Source organism: Tenebrio molitor, chromosome 1 (genome assembly GCF_963966145.1).
Source record: "Tenebrio molitor chromosome 1, icTenMoli1.1, whole genome shotgun sequence".
Classification (NCBI taxonomy): domain Eukaryota; kingdom Metazoa; phylum Arthropoda; class Insecta; order Coleoptera; family Tenebrionidae; genus Tenebrio; species Tenebrio molitor.
In genome coordinates this window covers 29449571-29471709 of record NC_091046.1, presented here as the reverse complement: position 1 = coordinate 29471709, position 22139 = coordinate 29449571, and the positions used below count along the sequence as shown (strand labels likewise).

Below are 22139 nucleotides of genomic sequence, written 5' to 3'. Positions count from 1 at the left end.
GACGTAATAAACAATTCATTAAGTTCATCATCATCAGAAGATGAAGAATTTTTGTTTGTCAGAAGAACGAAAGTCTACAGACAAAGGAAAAATTACTTTGAACACTATGATGATCTCGATTTCTTTGACAGATTTCGGATTACAAAAGCAACTGTGATGGCTTTGTTAAATTTGCTAATTTCTTCTAGCAATAACAATTCTTCCTCTTTTCTATAATTATTAGAGCGCATTCTCTTGGCACTAGCCATAATTATTGAAAAATATAAATAGAAAAACGCAAAAACCCGCAACACCGAAAATGTGGCTAACAATAACCACACAAAACAGAACCTTACTTTCTCACGTGGTTAACACGAAACAAAGACGCGTAGAAGTGGATACAGTAACAACGGAAGATTCAGGCATACCAACATAATGCTCGACGGTTGTCGGAATCGATAAAGGTTACTTTAGTTAAAAAATGCTTCTATCGTTTTATGAAATGCATTTGACTTTAGTGCTTACTTAAAGTGGACTTTATTTTAAAGTTCACTTTAACAAACAGGCCGTTAACGGCCTGATTATGAAATTGGGCCTTAGTCACTAGGGGTGTTAAAGCTCCAAATAATAGTTATTTATGCAACAAGTGAGAAAAGTAATACTTTTTTCTACGAGAAGGAAAATTTGCCGCACGAGCGCAGCGAGTGCCCAAATCCGTCGAGTTAAAAAGATACTTTTCTAACGAGTTGCATACAAAAATTTTTTGGCGCCCGTAAGTTTAGATAACAATTTTTTCGACACTCAAAATTTGAACATTTTCTCCTGTGTGAACCCGTTGACCTTTAAACGCTCGTTTTACTCGCGTTTTAAAATGGCCCACTCATGCCAAAAAAATCCCAATTTACATACGACCTCGCTAAAAAAACTACTAATTATGAATGAAAAATTTTATAATTGCGTTAAAAAATGGCACGCTACGGCACTTTTTTTAACGCAAAATGCGTGCAAAAATGAACCGCTATGGCACTTTTTTAACGCTTCTTGACCGATTCAAAAATCACATATTTTATGAATGCAAACGAATGAAAAAACTTGCACTTTTTTTGACGGACGTTAAAAAAATCTGTTTTTTTTAAATTCTCTCGGAAGGTAACTTTAACTGATTTTTTGCCATTTCAAAGAATTTTACAAGTTCTCGTCAAAAATCAATTAATCACCTTAAAAATTTAGGAAATTGTCATTTGTTTGACAAGTAGTAAAACATATTTTTTGTTCGACACTGTCAGAATTTGGGAATTTTCTCCTATGTGAACGGATTGTGATAAATGTCGCAACTTGTCAACTTATATTTAAAAACAATTGAAACTAACAGTTGAATGAAACTTTAACTAACTGGGCTTTCAATATGAAAAAATATTGTGGAACAAATAATAAAGAAGCCGTAGTTAAAAGCTATGGCATAACATTGCTAAAATCTGTAAAAAAAAATTAATAGAAACTATGGCCTTAGATTCGATTATTTTGCAGATATTTTTTAAATTTAGCCTAGAGAGAAGGCGAACTTACATCGTGCTTAATACTGAATAATATTTTTTTAGATGACATAATTAATGAAAGTAGGTATACCAACTGGAGGAATATCTCATAATGTTATGTCATATCTTCCAAAATTCAGGCTGGCTGGCTGGCACTTGTGATTTGTGAAAGATCTTTCAAATCTCAATTATACATAAGAGTGCCTAAAAATATATTGAAAATTATAAACGTGTTTAATAGTAGTTTTTCTACTTCGGTGTCACAATGAGCATTTTGTGACACCGAAAACAGTTTCACAAAGATCAATTTTATAGCATCGTTTCTAGTGATAATTGAATTTAGGATTGGTATTGAAAGTTCAGTGTTAAATATGATGTCATTTGAACCTGAATCCATGTTTTGGATGAAAATAAACTATTAAGGGGGTAGATTATGAATGTAACAACATCTGGGAGATCATTTAAAATTTATTTTTCAATGAAATGACATTGCTTCGTCAATACCAACCCAATTCCATTAGAATAAAAGTCACTAGATACTAATTTTATATTTAAAAAAATTAAATTAATGAAGCCAGAAAAATAGCATGTTACACTCGCAGCACAAGACATGTTGTCGAACTCGTTCCTTTAGAACACTCCTCACTGCGTTCGTCGTGTTCTAAACCCACGTTCGACAATAGACTGTCTTGTGCAACTCGTATAACAATATACTATTATTTAACGAGTTCGTGCTTAAATTCACGCGAGTGAAAAAGCGCTTTAAAGGCCCACGAGTGCCAAAAAAAGGCCAATTTACATATATCAGGAATAACAAATCATTAAATTCCTCCCTATATAAAAAATGTCGGACAAACGCTGTCACAATTTGAAAATTTTCTCCTGTGTGAACGGATTTTGATAAATGTTAAAACTTGTCAAAACGAAACGTCAAGTTAATTTTAAAGATTTTAAGCCAGTTGGGGCCTTTAAAGGGCAAAAAACGTTGTATTCAACTCGTTCGTACAATTCCGGCCAAAAAATTTCGTCCACAACTGCCATTCCACTCACGTATGCAGTAAAACACCCTTTAGGAACGAATAACCTCATTTCACACGTTAACATGTGTCAATCAAATTGTGTCTATGTGTTGTGGCACTAATCGTGCTTTTTGGTATTCCTAGGGTTGCCGAAATTTGCCTTTGGGACATACCATTCTGTGCAAGAGTTATTATCCTAACTTTACTGAAATAAGTTACTCGTGGCATAGTTCTGATGGGTGAGGATAAGTATAAGTATAAAATATCTCAACATCATCCCAGACCTCAGACATTAATATATTTGACGTATCATCATCCGACGTGACTATATGTAGGTATACAGTGTCTTTCACAACTCACGCCCTAGGGAAAATGAGGAAACGTGAGACGGCATTAAGATTTGTAATTGTAAAGAAAATAAAATCTAGCTTGAAAGGTATTCGAGAAAAGACACGGAAGCAGCGAGGGTCTTTTCCGAACGTTTTCCAGACAGAAATCACCCTCATCACAAGGTAATACTGCGAGCAATCGCAAGGACGCACGAGACAGGTTAAGCGTCGTTTTCATGGTGGCTTTACAAGCGTGGCTCGCTCGGCTAGCTTGGCTTTGGGAGAGTGGTTTGTGGTTTTCATTTTCATGGTGGCTTGCTACTTCAAGACAGCCACGCTAACGCGCATGCGCTATTGAGCGAGCTAGCGTTGAACTGTCACATCAGCTGATTTGATTATGTAGTTGCGACTTCGAGCACATGCGCAAGCTTCCAAAGCCTGAGCGTGGCTTTGAAAAATAGAAATATTTCCTATTTTAGCAAAGTCCGAGCCACGCCGCGGCGATTTTTAAAAGCTGTGCTCCCATTGGTCGAGCGGCTTCCAAGCCAAGCGAGCCACGCTTGTAAAACCACCATGAAAACGACCCTTTAAGTTCTACCAAATCGAAAAGAGTCTGGTAGTGCTTCCCATGATTGCGCGTACAGTTGAGAATGAAGAAGTCATTCTAAATACTGTTGAAGAAGATGGTACCAGAAGCCTTGCCAAAATTGCTAGCCCATTGGGTAGGTATTTCTACTACTATTAGGTATACCGAGTTTTGAAAAATAACCGAAAACATCCGTATCATTACATTCGTGTACAACATCTACAGCCAGAGGATATCCTACTAGAAGGGAGTTTTGCACGTGGTTGCTAAACCAAGAAATGTTCGGGCGATTTTTATTATATTATAACGTTCATAATTGACATATTTGGGCAGAGGAAAATCCAAGAGCATTTCAAGAGCGATTTTCAGTCAATTTGTGGGCTGGTTTGTTGGGGGATCGTATGGTATGGCAACAGAATCAATTAATTTAGAAATTTTAATCCTTCCTCTTTAGGTTGGACCTTTTGAGTTTCCTGCACGCTTAACAGGAGACATTTATGCTAATTTTTTAAATATGGAACTTCCACATTTACTGGATGATATACCATTTGTTTTTAGAGTTAACGATTGGTTTGAGCACGACGGGGCATCACCACATTTAAGTCGGGAAGTGCGCGGAATATTGGACCAACGGGCGTATCCGAGTTCTTCCCGGTGGTCACTTCTTTACATGCATAACCCTTTTTAACGGACGAGTTCCTCCCGAGGTTATCGGGGATTACTGCGATAGGTAGTCGACGAGTGGTAGCCGGACTAGATTATTATGGCGAGTATTTTGCTTGAAATTGGCAATAAATACACTGACGAGAGGGAGAAACAATTTTATTTACAAGGGTAATTTAAAATGACATACGGCATTTACAAATTATACTCTATTTGTGTACATGATATGAGTATACAGTGAGTTTTTTTTAAGACTGGCCATAGGGTTTTACATGTTAATTTTTCAAACCTCTGTTAACTTTATTTTTGTGAAAATTACAAAGCCTAGCACTGTTTTTATATTAAACAATAATATTGTCTAGTCATAAAAAAAACTCAATGTATATTTTTGCAATAAAAAAACTTTTGAACACATCTCCAACGTATACGGTTATCACTTATTACATAACTTTCCGGCTTGACAAAATTTCGCACTTTTTCACTCAGTTTTCATGCTGACGCTTTTAAAGAAATAATTAAACTAAAAAACGTTTCCAACATCGATTATAAAAATGTTAGTTTCATTTTTCATTTCCCTACCCGCTATAAGACCTGAGAATTCCTGACCGTTGGATAGGACGAGGGGGCATGTAATAGTTATTTACACAATTAGTGGGATAAAAGCAATATTACAGGATTCCAGTGTGAAGATTGCAGATAACGAGGGCGTTAGCCCGAGTTCATCTGTAATCACACGAGTTTCCTGTAATATTATGCTTTAGCCCACGTGTTATGTACAAAATTTTATCTAAGACCGCCCCGAATTAAAAAAAAAGGTAAACCTTATTTATTTCCGCCAGTTTCATTACACTCAGTGGAATAATAACTCACTTATCCCACTGAGTGGAGTAATGAAATTCGTCCGGTAATGAAGTTTCTTATTCCACTCAAATGAGTGGGATAAGTGTCATTTATCCCACGGGATTAGATAAAAGCTTTTTACTGGTTTACTTGACTATATTATTTTGGGACAATTCTTTTTGAAAATCATACGTGTGTAATTTTCGATAATAGCATCTTTGAAATGGACAATGTAGGTAGGTTATGCGCTTTTATAAAATAACATATACAGAGTGTCCTCGAACTGCCTCCCCAGAGAAAAAATGGAGTATTTGAGTAAATGTGATAATCTGAGTTTTAACGAAAAAGAGTTCTATCTCAAGCGATAATCAAGAAAAGACATCCTAAACTTGATCAATCAGAGTTGAGCACCATCAAGGTAGGATGACCGTAATTTTGCGTTGTCGGGATTTCGAAGTCAAATTTCTAAGTAAACTTTTCGCTGATTGTTGCGATATCAATAATTATTTTTGCTGTCTAGCAACCCTTCCGATTTTTAAGCAGTACCTGAGAACGAGCTTCTGGGATTGGTGAAATTGAAAACTTTATGTGAGTTACAGGAAAATTTATTTTAGCCTTCTTGCAGTCTCGTTTGTTGTCGGCACATGCACATGCCTGTTTTCTATGGGGAGGCAGTTCTGGGACAGCTGTATAATAACTATTACCTATATAATTTGCTTCAAATAAAACACTTATTCGTATTTGAAATGTATTATTTGTTGCCTAAAAACAACCTTAAACAAGTTGTAAATAAAGAAAATATGATGTAGATAATTGGAAGCATGACGTAGGCATACGATTTCTATAATTGGATTTGCACATGTCGTAAATAATGTATAATATAAATCTGGTAATTATGATCAAAATTATTTAATATGTATAATTATTATAAAGTATAAGTTAATAACAGTTTAAAACTAACAATATATCTAAAGATCCTCAAAATCTTGCTCAAACGATGCCGTTTCTTTCGTAACGTGCCGTTGAATTCTCTTCATTGTTAAAACCATAAACTGGAACAGAGTTATCTGATTGCACTGTAAAAAGTGCACATAAGAAGTTTTTCACAAATCGGTTGCTTACCAATAGCAACAACGTCTTCAGAAAAAACAATGGAATTCTCAGCAATCCATCTACAAATAAGAATCAACTAAGATTCACTTGACAGCCTTCGAAATGACGTAATGCACCGCTTTCCCCACACGAACTAGTGTTTAACCTCAGAAACGCCATCCAAGTTTACTTTGTCAGAGACACGTAAAAGGTGTTCTTGTTGTGCATGTACTTTTTTGGACTTGTGTATAATTTTAAAAGTGACAGTGAAATCCATTGCCTACGGGACAATGGATGATATGATATTATCGAATAATTTAGGATTATCCTGTTGGTAGTGACAATTGTGGTAAGCTGTAATTGAGATAAATCTTATATTTTCTTAATGCGCATTCTTCTTATTCTTCCACTGTCAGAAATAAATTATTGTCTGTGCAAAACAAAACAAATTCTGTTGGTTTATTACTTGCCCAATAATATACTACCTACAAAAACCTGACAGTTATAATTTTTTCTCATTTTGTATAATATCAATAACCAAAAAACATGTTGTGTTGTTCTTTCAATTGTTCCAAAATTAATAATCAATTCAAATGAAGAAAAATAGAGATGATGATTCCAAGTAAAGTTTGTTAAAACAATAATCATTATTATTCGAAAAAACTGTTGTACCTATATGCGTTTTAATTTTTAAATTTATTTTTTATATATTTTAGACATCCATCATTAAAACAATATTTAAACTAGAAAATGATCTTGAATACGTTTCTTGTTTAAGATAATTAGGCAAATTTATTGTAAAGAGCATAAAGATAAAATACTCAACGGCTTGTATTCCATATTACAAGTTCAAAAAGGATTTTTTGTTACTATATATTTTTGAAACTGATGAAACTGAAACTGACTGAATTTTATTGTGATGTTGCAACCTCCAAGTAATATTTATGCCATAGCGTTTTAAGGTAAGCACAAGGATGACGATTAACAGCTGTTGATTGTTATATTCACAGTAGAAGTAGATGCATATATGCATAAATGTATATATGACATACTTTCAATAAATAGGTAATTTACTACCGTGTAACTGTGTACTACTACTACTTCATTTGTATGAATACGAAATCTGTCATCATCACGATGAGTGAGTCATTACTTTTTTTAATTAATTTAAAAAAAATCGTAATTGTCAACCTAAATCCTAAATTTTGTAAATACAATTTTTAAGTATGATAGTACAGTTAATTTCAAAATTATAGAGTATGCCTCAAATATCAAGAAGTCGATTTATTACAGTTTTTTCCACATGTAAGGTATCTTTAGATGCCTTTTTGAAATTTGAACTATATTTTTTATATAGGTTAGGTAAGTTAGATAACATAAAATGTCACTGATATTTTAGAGCACCATAACATTGTCTGTTTTATCCTCTGCACGGTGCTCTTCGCGATGTTACAATACTGGGCTACCCTCCGGATCGACCACACTTCTTCTAATTTGGAAGGAATGAGCATTTTCGCGTTTTCCGTTAGATTAGGCATTTTGTTTGGCAAAATTGACATTGATTTATTAACAAAAAATGTAAGTGCATTTTACACTGTAGAAAATTAGGTGTACTCTATAATTTTGAAATGAACTGTACATAATAATCTCCATAAATACAAAGTTGATTTACTTTTTCTTAATTGCTATAAAAGTAAAATATATAACAGAGAAATTATTGTCATTATTGCTCTTCAGAAGCAAGGCAAAACATTCTTTACAAATTCTAAAGATTCAAAACAATATTTCAAGAAATGTAGTTTGCAGGTTCATATTTTTTTTTATGAAAACTTTATTTTTCATACATGCGTTAACAATTAAAAGTATCTGCATCTACTGTTTAATAACTACTAGTGTAATGCTCCTTTTAAAATATTACAACCTTTTAATCGGGGCCACAATTTTCGATCAGTAAATTTAGTGCTAATAACCTTCAATATTGATAAATGAGTGAAAGTACATAGTTGCAATTAGGTTAGCTTGTAGATGTCTACGCAAAAAGAAGAGCATCCAAGAAAACTATACGAAAAAGTTTTAGTTCCTTCTGAGTATCGTTTTGTAGTTATTATTCTCCATTAATATTGATGTGAAAATATTTGAATACTTTATATAACGAAAAATATTTTATTTAAAGGTGAAAAGTCGTTGGTATACTCCATTGGAACTAAACCGGTTCCTGTTTTTAGTATCTGGCACTACTTTTATTATTTATAAATATTAGTTCAACTTCCTACAGATTCATTTGTTTATGGAATTACATTAGAAAGTAACTTTACAGTTATAAAAGTTATTAATGGATAATGTAGCAATATAACACTTAATTGTTACAGTATAATCAAGTCTATACCGTACGCATAGCTAATTCGATAATTTATAACAGGAATTTAGAGAAAGTGAAAATAATCTTAAATAAATCGAAAATTTAAATTCTAATAAACTGTGGTGTTAAGTACAAAATAGTTATTTTTATATTAAGTGCGCGAAGAGAGTGTTTTTTGTGCATGAAAAGGTCTTTTACGCCGAGACCAAGGTCGAGGCAGTATAAGCCTTTGAATGCACAAAAACATCTTCGCGCACGAAATATAAACAATATTTTTTCTATAATTGATTCAAAAAATTGAAATTAAAAATTCAAATTTTTGAAGGAACTCTGAAGTTTCAATGCAGTGACCATGTTGCTAGGTAACTAATAAAAAACAGTGCGTGAAATGAAAAACAGAAATAGTCGTATGCGTGAAATTGCATTTCACACACTGTTTTGTATGGTTTCTATGGTTTCGATCTTACTAACAATGCAAAAAAAAAATACACGTCAGAAAATGACCCACTTCAGGCACAGATAACTATGCGTGAATTTCAATTTTTTGAATCAATTATAGAAAAAATATCTTTACTGACAATAAATTTAAAAAAATTTCAATCCAACTGATAGCCTTCACTATTTTTGAACATCATTTATGCTTTTAAAAAATCTCATTTTTTTTTGCATATTTCTCATATTAGTTCATTCAAAAATGTTGTAATTCTTAAGTTCTGACTTTGCAGTTTTGTTGCTATTATAATATGTAATGTATCAGTTTTAGGAAGTACATGATTGGACACACCTTCTGTTTGATTTGGTTGAGACATAAAGAAATCGCCCAAATAATAATTCAAAAGTGATAGGTATTTTTAAAAAATAATATTTTCGAATTTAGTAAAAAGTTACATACATTTCTCGACAAATTCAAATAATTTTTTAACATGTGTCAATATTTATTCTATTACGTAACTGCTCATATTTTTGTAAACATTGTTTAACAGTTGTGTCATACAGGTAATAGCAGCAGTGAATAAAGTGTACAAAGTTGTTTTGGGTAACAAATAATAATTTTATAACAGGTGTGAGTAAAAATTTTTTTTAATTGTTTTACTTAAGTATAATTAATAAAGAATTAAATGACTCCTCGTAGTTTTCGGTAGGTATATCAGAATACATATTTGTGTTTTTAGTTTTAATCGTTAATATGAACAGGGTGTTATACAGTGTGGAATAAAATGATTTACATCTAGTTACCTTTGCATTACCCTTGTAAAAATACGAAATGCCGCTCTACAAAAAAGAAAAGAAAGCCTAACCTCAAAATATTCCAAAATTCCAAATGTGATTTATTGCGAAGGGATGATATGAATGCAAAGTAGAGATTGAAATTAAAAAGGAGCTAACAGCTAGTCACAGCTAGTGTTGAAAGTGGCCACCAACGTTTGTTAATTCAATTTAGTAAATTGTAACAATTGTCAATTCGATTGATGACATTTATTGACAGAACTAATAGTTCGGCACTTCAAAAAAAAAGTAGAGCGGTACAGGAAAATTTACATGTGCAAAAATTCCAAAGGTAACTAGATGTAAATCATTTTATTCCACACTGTATAAATAGACAAAACTCTCTCAAAGAGTTTTTTCTTTCCTAAATTTCTTTATTTACAAGAAATAACATTTTTAAGTTCACCAACAGGAGAAGAGAAAAAAAGTAGTGTGTGCTTAAGACCGCACGACAGAAGTGAAAACTTCTATGATACTCTAATTACTGATTTTAAGTAATACAGGGTCATTATAAATGATTCTCCCATCGCAGTTCGCGTTGAAAACCCACACAAATTTGGGATGTGCCGCTAGCTTCACAACGTTAGACAAACTAGTAGACAAATTTTCACTACCGCCAGCAGCGCTACCTATTGGCGATGCTAGTCTCACTCATGTTATAAAGCTTGCGGCACATTGCGCCTACTGCGATGAGACAATCGTTTATAATGAAAAAAGAAAAATATATATTATTATGGATGATAGTACCTACTTGAAGGAATAAAAAGCACGGCATAAATTATTAATATTATTTAAATCCAATGCTGTTTTTAAATAAACATCAGAAATCTGTATACGGTATTTTTCAATAGAAACTGCAAATACGTCCGCTTTTAGAGGTACACTCTGGCAAAATTTATGAGGTTAGGTTTTGATGTTTTAAGTTTTATTTTCTTGACGATGGTTTATTATATTGAACAGAACACAAGTTTTCAATACCCTGTATTATGATCATTTGTTCATTTTCCTCTTCACATTTTGCTACACAAATTTTTCCAATAGATGAATTGTTGAAGCCATATAATTGAGAATTACGTATTAAATCCTACATTCATCTGTAAACGTACAATATTTGTCGTGTCTTTATCGTTTATATTATATCTAGCGATCAAATTAATTTGTAATAGAGTCATCCATGGATTTGAATCCGTATGTCTTTTCCGATGATATGTCGAGATCTAACCTGTGTTTCAAGTTGTATTTATTGGAGCGGGGAGTTCAAGTAACGACATACGACTTCGGATTCATGGATAACTCGATTACAAATTAATTTGATCGCTCTTTATAAAACTATACAGGGTATTTCACGAGTGATAATGAGCCTGACGGAATAATAAATTCAACCCACAATTACTCCTGCAGCTCTGCACTGAGGTCAGTCAGGTTACAACACAACGTACAACGAAAATTTAAAATTGACAAGTGATAGTTGATTGTTTTTCGCTCGCTCCACTAAAAAACTCGACTCCCTTGAATTTTAGCTTGCCGTGTCGTGCCCGACCGTGTCGTGCTGCGAACAATTTTCGCTTGTGCTGCGAACGATTTTACCGTGTCGCATGAAACTAATTCACTGCCTGGGAATAAAATGTATGTGGCGCGCCTAAAGAAGTTTTCACTTCAAAAATGTATTCTAAAAATATGAGATCACGTTACATTACGTTGAAAAATAGGCGTATCACTAAAAGGATGGACAAAAACAGATGTATTGAAAAATAGAAAATAACAACTTTTTTTATTAAAAAATAAATAAAAAATTATAACAAGTGCTCAAAATTTTCTCCATTTTGATTTAAACATGCCAGCACATTTGTCATTTGCCATATTTGTGGTACTTCTACGTAGGTATTGTTGGAGAATTTACCGTTTACACAATGGTCCCTGCCATAAAAACGAAAATTGAAATCCCCAACTATACGAATAGTACGAGTACCTAACAAATTGTAGCGGCGCGGTGGTCAAGTTTTAATCTTTTAGTTAGAGGAAGCAGGTATTTCCAACTAAGTAAATTGCAGCCCTTGTCATTTTACCTTCCAGGTAGACGATAATAAGTAATACATAACTTCTTTCTCACCAACAGTACCTATACAATTTTGTCATACATGTCCTAACAGTACAACACCACTTTATTTTGCCTGTTTATAAAGCTTCTTTTTTATAGAATTTGTAGTTCTCAAATAGAAGCAAAATCCTGGCCACGTTTATTACTAGATAACTAATTTCGCTAGAGATGTTAACGTCCCAATTTAGTAACAACTGAACAACTAAAACTCAAATAAGGAAATTCTTTTTTGCCTCCATTCTATCCTCCACCAACCCTTAATAGTTCAAGGAAACATCTGCAACCATGGATATATTAGAAAGTACCTACAGTGCTAAATACCTGGAAATTTCTAAATGATAAGCCAACCCTTTATTAAAATTATAAGCCTTGCAATTTAGTACTTAGGATTTTAAAATCTGCGACCATCTCTGCAATTTGACATATATGTTTAGGTAAATAATTTATTAAATAATTGTACTAAACTTAATCAAATGAAATTATCTGGACAAAATAAATTAGTAGTTTATTTAATGAGTTCGTGTGTAAATTGGGCCTTTTTTGGCACAAGTGGGCCATTTTAAAACGCGAGTGAAACGAGCGTTTTAAAGCCCCACGAGTGCCAAAAAAGGCCCAATTCACACACGAACGAGTTGAATACAACGTTTTTTTGTTCGACGAGCCCCTTAAAGGCTTCAAATCGCTTAAAATCTTTAAAATTAGCTTGATGTTTCGTTTTGACAAGTTGTGACATTTATCAAAATCCGTTCACACAAGAGAAAATTCTCAAATTCTGACAGTGTCGAACAAAAAAAGAATTAAAATAATCTATTTCGCTGAAAAAATATTAGGTACTTGTATTATGTATTAAAAGTCATAGAATTTCGTTTTCAGACCTAAAATATTTTTAAAATGGCAAAACGGGTCCACAAAAATCACTACATTGCCTCTCCGAGGCACAGTGTATCACCGACTCCTATTCACGTATCAAGAAGTACAGCTTACTCAGATGGAGAAGACAGCCAAAGAGCACCTTCGGAAAGAACACTTTCTGAATACACTTCAGTGGTAAGATAAAATGTATTTAAAAATTTGGTATTACTTACAACAAATGTAAATTCGTTATCTAAATAACTAATCCGTGATCTAAATACTAAACAAAAAATAAAAATTACATTACAGTTTTTTTCGGTTTTCCATATTTAATTTAAAACGGAAAATATTATATGTATTAGGGTGTCAAAAAAGTTCTGAGCGTTTTTGTGGTATTCTGTTTCACGATATAAAATAAATGTAAAATCAGTTGGTAATTTTTGTTAGTTTTTTAAAATATGAAGTACACTTCTCCATAAACAATTTGACGTTTTTCAGTTAAATAATTTTCAATTGGTTACATTCTGGTAATTGATTGTTTACATGGAAAAAGAACGAAATCGTAATTTAATGTTATGAGTTTAAATGTGGACAATCAGCGGCAGCAGCCACAAGAAATATACGCAGAATTGAAGGTGCGGGGACGGTAAAAGAGTCTACTTGTCGGCGATGGTTTGCCAAATTTCTGAATGGGTAAGAAGGTCTTAAAGATAAGTATCGTTCGGGACGAAAGAGTCCATCTTCTATCGTCGTGGAATTGAGCTTTTGGGACAAAGATGGTTGGAAGTCATTGACAATAACGGCGAATATTTAGTTTAATTCTTGTTTAATTTTTTAAGTATGTAATAGATATATATGTATTTTTATCTAAAAAACGCTCAGAACTTTCTGGACACCCTAATACAGGGTGAGCAACAATAACTGTTACAGTTGGCAATAAAAAAATTTACATAAAATTTTCAAGACTGTGAATTGTACCTATTTCGGTTTGTTTTATTGACACTATTGACAGCTGGTATACATTTCATATTTAAACGTCTTGGTTTTTGTAATCTTTTATTAATAAAATGGTTTTTTCGTTGGAACATGACATAAAAGTTACCAAAAATCACCAGAATTTATTGCCAACTCAATCAGTACTTGTTGCTCACACGGTATAATGTGTGCACTTATATGAGTATTTAGGTAGAATTAAAAATCAACCTTAATTTACAGCCATATACCATAGTAAATGAAAGAAACGGTCGCAGTAAGTATCATAATGGTGTCAACAGTCATCCACCTCGTGCATCTTCAGTCCTTAGTCGAGGAAGTGGATATGACAATGGATCAGACATTTATGTTACAAGTGGCGCGTACAAGGCTCCTTCAGAAATTAGGTAAAAGAATTGAAGAACACCAACAATACTTTTTAGAAGGAAGTTCTCATAATCATCAAAGAATTTATTGTCAAGTATACACGTTTCTTTACTAACAATATATTTACGTTTCACAAAATTTCAATTAGTAATGGGCGGTACATAGGAAAATTATTAGGTAGGTATGTGGTTTTTAATGATAATAATTTTTAATTTGTTACCAGATATTATGTATTCTCAAACGCGTTTTTGCATATTTTTTAAATTCTCAGTAATAACATCATCAAACACCAGCCTACCACTTGTTCCATGTTACGTTCGTTACTCACTTACGTAAACTTTTACTTTCGATTCATTAATTCAGTTTACTGAGTGGGAAAGTTATTTAAATCGTTCAAGTAATTATGAAAATTTTCGATAAAAACACCTCTACTTGTACACCTACAATGTATTATTAAAAAAAATTACAGGATATGATAATTTAAATATACGAGGTATTTTAGAAATACATGTACAAAAAAAGGAACGGTAATAGGTCATCATTTTCTGATAAAAATCATTTAGTTTTCTACATAAAATTAACTGAAAATTAAATTAATTTCTGTATGCTATTGACTTAAAGGCGATTAAAAAACTCATCTTGGTTGTTTAGCAACATTCTTGATGAATAATTTCGACGTCTATTGTGACTGTATGGTCACCAGGATTAAACAAAAATAAATGAATACCTATTTTTATCAAATCTGATAATTAAAAGAGGATTTGCTGGACTTTTAGGATTTACAAACAGCTCACAATTTTTTAGGATCTACATTTTAATAACACTGTGTATAATGCAATATCCTTTTATCAATAAATGTGACAAAAATGCAGGTAGACCATATAATATATACTGACTGATTCACATAACTTTCCGACCCTGACGAAATTTAAATGCAGCCAGTAATACGTTATTCATTTATAACTTGATACCTTTATTTACTATGAAATCTGGATACTCCTAGCATTATTGACAATTCTTTTTTGCATAATTCTGAAATAATTTTTGTTAATTAAAATATGTTCAATGACGAAAGGGACGATATGATATTGGTATATGATGAGTCAGTTTCTTAAATAAAAAAAATATTGTCGATTTCTGCCATTTTAAAATTTTTATAATTGAGACTTTTGTGAGGCATGTCCAAACCATACAAAACTTTTAAATAATTCATGTTTTTGGATCAAGTTATCAATGAAAAACGTATTACTGGCTGCATTTAAATTTAGTTAGGGTCGGAAGGTAATGTGAATCAGTCTGTCTAATGCGACATCTTTTTAATGAACTACATATTCACCTTAATAAGTGTTATAAATTAAAATATTGATACGGAAAACATACATGTCCCATGTCCCAAAATCATTTTTGCCAGAAAGCCCTTAAACGATACTTGGACGATTTTAGTTTAATGTAAAAATTGTTTGGTTTATTATCATGCATGACGTTCAACAAAAATTGTCAACATTCTTGATATTGCATTTTATTACTTTAGTAAGTTAATTTTATCACCTTTGTTTTTTTTTTAATTTTATTCTTTTTCCCCATAATGGAAAAAGTATATTTATGAATACAGAAAATCACACAAAAAATGTATGGGTGCTATTTAAAAAACCAAAGTTGGTTGCCATAGCAGCGAAACAAAAGAAAATAGGAACAAACTAGAAAGACCAGATGATGCAGGATAATACACCAATCAACTTTTATATTAAACATTTTTTCATAAATTGTCGACTGTAATTACACGAGAGGTCTTTTTTTGTCCGGATAAAATTGAATTTTTTTACGATAATTTACCAAAAAGAAACCAAATTAGAGTTTAAAAAATGAAATTTTATCCTGGATGAAAAAAACCTCGAGCGTAATTCGATGAGATAATTTAATGAATAATGATAGGTAGGTAATTATGAAAAATTGAATTGGCCATTTTGCACGTCAATTTATTACAAGCTGTGTCAATGTTTAAGATTGTTGGTTCGTTATCATAACAACAAACAATAATCAGGTTCGAAAAAGTTTGCCATGGAAGTTTAAGCACATTTTATCCAGATGCAAAGTTAGGGCTAACGATGTCAAAGTGACAAATGCATCGCGGCTTATGGGATTTTTTATACATGAATTAAATTATCAAATTAAAAAGTTACAGCCAATATTTGATACTTTTGTTCCACCCTGTATACAAAGTGTCTCAGCTAAGACTTTCGAGCCTAATAACTTGGTTATTTTCCAACGAATTTTTGTGAAATTTAAAATGCAAATATTTTAAAAATCACATTAATGCAATTACCCAAGTCTTAAAAACGTAATTTCTACATGCCTTTTTAAAATGTTGAATCACTTGAGATTTACATCAAAAAATTGATGGTCAATAAAAAATGCTGTAGGGAGAAACTCGTCCTTGAAAGACGTCTGGTTTGCAAGAAAAAAGCAAAAAACCGTGTTAAACGTTGCTGCAGATGCAAAAGCGTAGACGCGTATGAAACAAACGCGCAATTTTGCCGTATTTTGGTCATCCCTTTTCGGACAAACGCACCTGACATATTTGACGTTTATCTTGCTAACCTTACTAACACTTACAAAGCTAAAGACAACATTTGGACGTAATTTATTATAATGGATGCTTTAATTCTTCCATGAAGGACTAAAACAGGATCAGGAATTCAGGATATTTTAGCAAGGTAATTTAGTTCACGTACGCTTTCTGTGTCTTCAAATAAATTGACGACTCTCTTAATCTTACATTTTGTAAAGCCTACTTTTGGATAGTATTCTACGAGAAAATGAACTGTGTCATTGAAGTTCTTACGACACTCTCCATAGGCAAAGATTGTTACCTTTTTCAACAATATTGAAATTTTTGCCCTTGTAGTATTTTCAAAAAATTTACACAATTTGACGTTTCTAATAAAGCGCGCCCACTTTTGACAGAATTTCAAGGGTCTACAAAATGTTGCTTGGCTATTTTTCATCAATTGTTTCAAAAGGTAACTGTTCAAATACCTTCAAATTTTACATTAAATTTTTAACAACAAAATCTAATATTTTCCTTGAATCAGACGAGTGATTTTGTTAATTGTTTGTGTAGACCTCTATTTTTTAATGTTTGACAATCTAATAATAATGGCGCCTAATTTTCAATAAAGGAAACATGTGTTAAAATTACATTTTTTAATTTGAAGAAATTTTATTATTACCAGTTGAACCTTCACCGTATAAAATATCTGCATTTTAAATTTCATAAAAATCAGTTGGCAAATAACCGAGATATTAGACACCTGTATAAATCTGCCAACCCAAATCTGGTCAAGAGTTCCTACATATTTTGAAAAATGTTGCATTTAATCTGTACATGTACTATGTGACAAACCAGTATATCGAGAACATACTCCGTTAATCTTGCACACCTTGAGACTTGAGACTTGAACTTTTTGCATAAATGGTTTTTCAGTTAGATAATTCATTTTGTAATGTGTATTAGATGTCAGCCAGTTTTGAAAAACCTACTTTTCCAGATTCCGCATTATTATCGGAAATTTTCGCATTGTAAATTAAAAATGTTATTTTATGTTAAATTTTAATAAATCTTGATTACTTTTAAAATAAAAATATAGCACAAAAGGAACAAAATAGATATTTTTCTATTAGGGACGTGAAGGAGACGATTTTGGCGAGCGGTGGAATTATTAGCACGAGGCCGAACGGCCGCGGCCGCGCCAAAGGGCCAAAATCGCCGTTCACGCCCGAAATGCAAACTATATTTTTTGTAAAATCATAAATCATTTAAAGCCACCTTAAAGCTTTGAAAAAATAAACGACATGATTCGTTCTCAAAAATCAAGACTTATGTTGTTGGTTTCCAATGTGATGGAACAAATAAAATAGGTATTAAAATTAATTGTTGTTCTTTTAGGCCTTAGGGCGCAAAAGGCATTATTTACGCCCGCAAATTACTGTATAAATGACTTCATTTTGATACGATTTTACAAAATAGTAGTTTATTTAACGAGTTTCACTCGCGTTTTAAACTGGCCCACTCATGCCAAAAAAGGCCCAATTTACACACGAACGAGTTGAATACAACGTTTTTTTGTTCGATGAGCCCCTTAAAGGCTCCAAATCGCTTAAAATCTTTAAAATTAGTTTGACGTTTCGTTTTGACAAGTTGTCACATTTATCAAAATCCGTTCACACAGGAGAAAATTCTCAAATTCTGACAGTGTCGAACAAAAAAAGATATTTTATGATAAACTTGACGACAGTGACAAGTGGTGACAGCTACAAGGTTTCGTATGGTCAGTACTGTGTATTCTTGCAAAGAAAACACCGTCAGAATAGATTTTCTTATTTATAAAAAATAAGAAATGTGTGTCTGTGTATAAAGGTGTCCTAGAAATAACATCACAATCCTAAAAATTTCTCCGACCTCCGAGATAACGCTTTAAAAAACATATTCACATTTTCGCTCGTACTGCGTTCTTCTGTCGCTCACCATATCGTTTGCATATCGACCTTTTCGTCATTGGAATACATTTTTTTTTAATTAACAAAAGATTTGAATTCAACTAATATTTCTCACGCGGAGTAAACTTTTCGGAAACGTATCTTCAAACCAATCTTTCGAGTTTATCAATAAGAAATAATAATTTTCATAATAATCGTAGAAACTGTAATTAATCGACCTTAAATGCATTCATTTTACAAAACAGTGTTTAAATATATTATTTTTATATTTTGCGTTCACAATAGCTCTATTGAGAAACTAAAAACAGTATTACAATAATTATACAAGGTGGAAACTTTAACTGGAATAAAATTCATAACTTGGAAATAGGCAATTTTTGTACAAAATACCGAAACATGTCAATTTTTATTTTTCCTTGCCCACATTTTGACTGATATTTTTTTTGCATATCTGCTCCCGGAAGTGCGCAACCACCCCCAACTTTTTTTTTTCAAATAGAAGGGTATGTCAAGTGACACCTCGTTTGAAAGGCCACTTCGCAAGGAATACAATGCAGTATTTGTTTCCTAGATATTTTCAAAGCCTACGTGCTAAAAAATAAAAACCAATTTTATAAGTTTAACATTATTTAATGCAAAAAATGTTCAAAATATCCACTGTTTGTTTGTTGGCAAATTGCAAATCGATAGTAACCTCGCTTTGCTCGTCGTGCCCCAAACACGCGCGTGCGCCAATACTTACCCTTCTTATTAAACTTATATCGAGCAATCAAATTAATTTGTAATCGATTCATCCATCTTTGTCGATTGATATGTCGAGATCTAACCTGTGTTTCAAGCTGTATTTATTGGAGCGTTGAGTTCAAGTAACGACATACGATTTCCGGTGCACACGAGTTCCCGTCAGCATAATATTTTATACCTGGGCTTGGACATAGGCCCTTTAATCCTGCACACGAATTCCCGTCAAGGCAAAAATGCACCACAAATTCTAGACTCGAATTCCCGTCAGAAAAAAATCTTGGTTATTGAAAGCACTCTTACGAATTACGAAAGTAAGATTCAATGATGAATCTTCTATGTTCTGAAGTAAAAACCATTTTTGCGTTAAAATTTGGTTAATAGTGACAGTTGTTTGACGTTTATTAGCTGACTTAGCACAGATACGAAAAATCTGACACTGTCAAAGTCACAGCCGCCCCTTATCTAAGTATATAATTGTTGATCAAAGAGTATTTGTAACTTTTTAAAATTTAAAAATTTTTTTTTTTGGTCCACGTACCTAATGGTAAACAACAATGGTACCTGGCAACGGCCAGAGGGGTAGGTAAGTAAGGGATTGAAGCGCTCTTTTACCCTTGACGGGAACTCGAGTTATGGATTAGATCAGTTGATAATTACCTGACGGGAATTCTTGCATTACTTTATGACAAGAAATAAGTCAGACGGGAATTCGAGTGCGCCCACGATTTCGGGTTCATGGATAACTCGATTACAAATTAAGTTGATCGCTCTGTATAATAATATACTAAGTACCTTTTAAAAAACTGCCCACGACTTATACATTTATAAAAATTGTTAATTTCCTTCACAGTTGGATATTTTAATTCCTTTCCTCTTCTTACCTGGTATACCTACTTTCTTTATAAAATATTCTAGGTGAAAATATTTAAAAAATATAATTATATTTCTATAAACTATAACAGTTATTTTGTGTTTTCGTGTACGTCTAAAAGTTGGGTTGTTAGAAACTATATCGGAAAAAAGTTTGTAAATAATAATGTAAAATCGATACAATGTTTCATTATTTCTGGAACGTGTATACTGGACTTTATTACCTAATTTTATGAGATCACCTATTTATTTTACATGACATGTTCTTTTAAACACTGGCAATATTTAAGATTTCTAACATGCGCGAAAAACACTTTCAAGTTCACAAATAAATGAGACAACGCTATTCAATTCACCTGTTATTTTTCAAATATTAACCAATAAAATAGCAAAGATTTACTTTCGTAGCCTAGCAACAGAAAATTCCAGCGAATATTCCACTAATGAAAATATAACTGAGTATTCTACTAGTGGTCGAGGTGAATATTTTAAACAAACCTTGATTATTATGTTTATTCAAGGAAATTATTACTTTCTTACGAAGTTAACTGAACAACGAAATCATGTGTAACGCAGATTTGCGAATTAGCTTTGAAAATTTTTATTTTATCATTGATTTGGTTCATTGAATAGTCTGTTGAATACAATACAACTCGTAGTCAAAGATAGTAGAATATTTTTCCGATGGTATCACTTATGGTCATTACGCTTTCGAACACCATTCGTGATACCACCACAAAAATATTCGACAATCTTTGACTATTCGTGGTATTATAACTGAAAATTTTCGGTACGTTACGTACAATAATGTATGTATGTAAACATTATTTTAGTCGCAGTTCCCGAGCAAGAGCCCCCAGTCATTACTCGTACAGAAGTGGAGCTGCTCCTTCTGTAACCAGTACCGTCAAAACACGCACCTCCAGAAAAGCGGGTGTTAAAGTTGAAACTATGGCCGCTCCCAACCCGTTTTGCCCTAATATCAAAGGAATGTGTTGTTTGATGCTTTTATTAAATCTAGGAATTATTTTGGTTACTCTCGGATTTGTTATTGTAATACAATTTTTCGAACCTGTCTACGTGTGGTAAGAAACTGTGTATTTATTCTAGACAAATATTTCTTAAAATTACTTATTTTAGGGTCTTGGGTATTGTTTTCCTTATTTTTGGTTTTCTCACTTTAATTGGCAGTCTCATATATTGCGTAATCATATGCAAAGATGTGAAGTCGCCTAAAGATGTTAATCCTGAAGACTTGTACTGGACGCATCACTGGCAGAAAAATATTGGATCCCCGGAAATACACTACAAAACGGAAGAAAAATATGCTGATGATAGATACAGCGATAGATATTCCGTTAGTAAAATGTCTGGAAAATATTCAGACAGAAATAGCAGATACTAAATACAAATATTACGCTTTTAACGTTTGATATGTACTTATGTACCTACAAGTTTTAATTTTGTTACGTCATTTGTACACTTTAAAATAATTTAACAATGTTAATAAATCTTTGAGTAACAAAACTTTTAACAGTTAAAGTATATTTGAAAATTTGATAAGTTGTTAAAAATATAACAGATACGCTTAGTAACAATAACAAGTTTCAAGTAGAATTTTAAAATATAGATTTGGAATGTTTTTTTTTAACAAAGAATAAAATCCGTCTACATAAATCACAATTTATAAATCATAGTTTTTATTAAATATTTCTACACTTCGATAACGGTCTAATTTAACTTAAAACCTTTACACTATCAATTTGCATTACAAAGATATAATGCAAGATTTGTTCCATCATAATTAACAATAATTGCCTAAAGTAAACTCTTAAAATTGTTATAAATACGACTTGATCGATGCGTAATATTTTTATGAATATTGCTTTTTTTATTTTGAAATTCCACATGATAAACAAACTTGTGAAGAATATAGCATACGATTCTATTATTCATTATTAACAAATTATGTAAATATTTTTTCTAATAAGTACTTATTTGATTTTAGTTTTGTGCAATTACACTATTAAATATTATTTACATTAAGTAAA

The 22139-nt window shown here is 32.2% G+C and overlaps 2 protein-coding genes and 1 long non-coding RNA gene across 7 annotated transcripts in view; all 3 read left to right on the top strand.

The window, feature by feature from the left end:
- The window catches only part of LOC138122579 (proton-coupled amino acid transporter-like protein CG1139), a 19881-nt gene extending 13489 nt beyond the window's left edge, over positions 1–6392 (top strand). The window contains exons 9-11 of one of the 4 annotated variants that reach the window (XR_011156546.1): positions 2678–3584; positions 3674–3852; positions 3903–6392. Coding sequence is in view for 1 of the 4 variants with exons in the window: in XM_069036818.1 (XP_068892919.1) it covers positions 2678–2733 (56 nt within the window). In the remaining 3 variants the exon portion in view is untranslated. Of the gene's footprint in view, positions 1–2677 lie in introns of all 4 variants that reach the window. The other 3 variants (XR_011156547.1, XR_011156544.1, XM_069036818.1) reach the window with 3 other exon arrangements.
- LOC138122666 (uncharacterized) overlaps positions 1–22139 on the top strand; it is a 326257-nt gene that overhangs the window by 172932 nt on the left and 131186 nt on the right. The gene's annotated exons all lie outside the window — the stretch shown is intronic.
- LOC138122591 (uncharacterized) lies at positions 6249–22139 on the top strand. Of its 2 annotated transcripts, none has more exons than XM_069036834.1 (5): positions 6249–6392; positions 12640–12813; positions 13834–13997; positions 20922–21173; positions 21229–22139. In XM_069036834.1, exons 2-5 carry the CDS (start codon positions 12658–12660, stop codon positions 21491–21493), a joined length of 837 nt encoding a protein of 278 aa, XP_068892935.1. In that variant the 5' UTR covers positions 6249–6392; positions 12640–12657; the 3' UTR covers positions 21494–22139. The 2 variants fall into 2 exon arrangements, with proteins under 2 accessions (XP_068892935.1, XP_068892944.1); XM_069036843.1 differs by lacking the exon at positions 6249–6392 and adding an exon at positions 7160–7184.

Coding starts and splice junctions, on each gene's coding strand:
- LOC138122591 (XM_069036834.1), top strand. CDS start 12,658: ATGGCAAAACGGGTCCACAAAAATCACTACATTGCCTCTCCGAGGCAC. Junction 12,814..13,833: donor TTTCTGAATACACTTCAGTG/GTAAGATAAAAT, acceptor CTTAATTTACAG/CCATATACCATAGTAAATGA. Junction 13,998..20,921: donor AAGGCTCCTTCAGAAATTAG/GTAAAAGAATTG, acceptor ACATTATTTTAG/TCGCAGTTCCCGAGCAAGAG.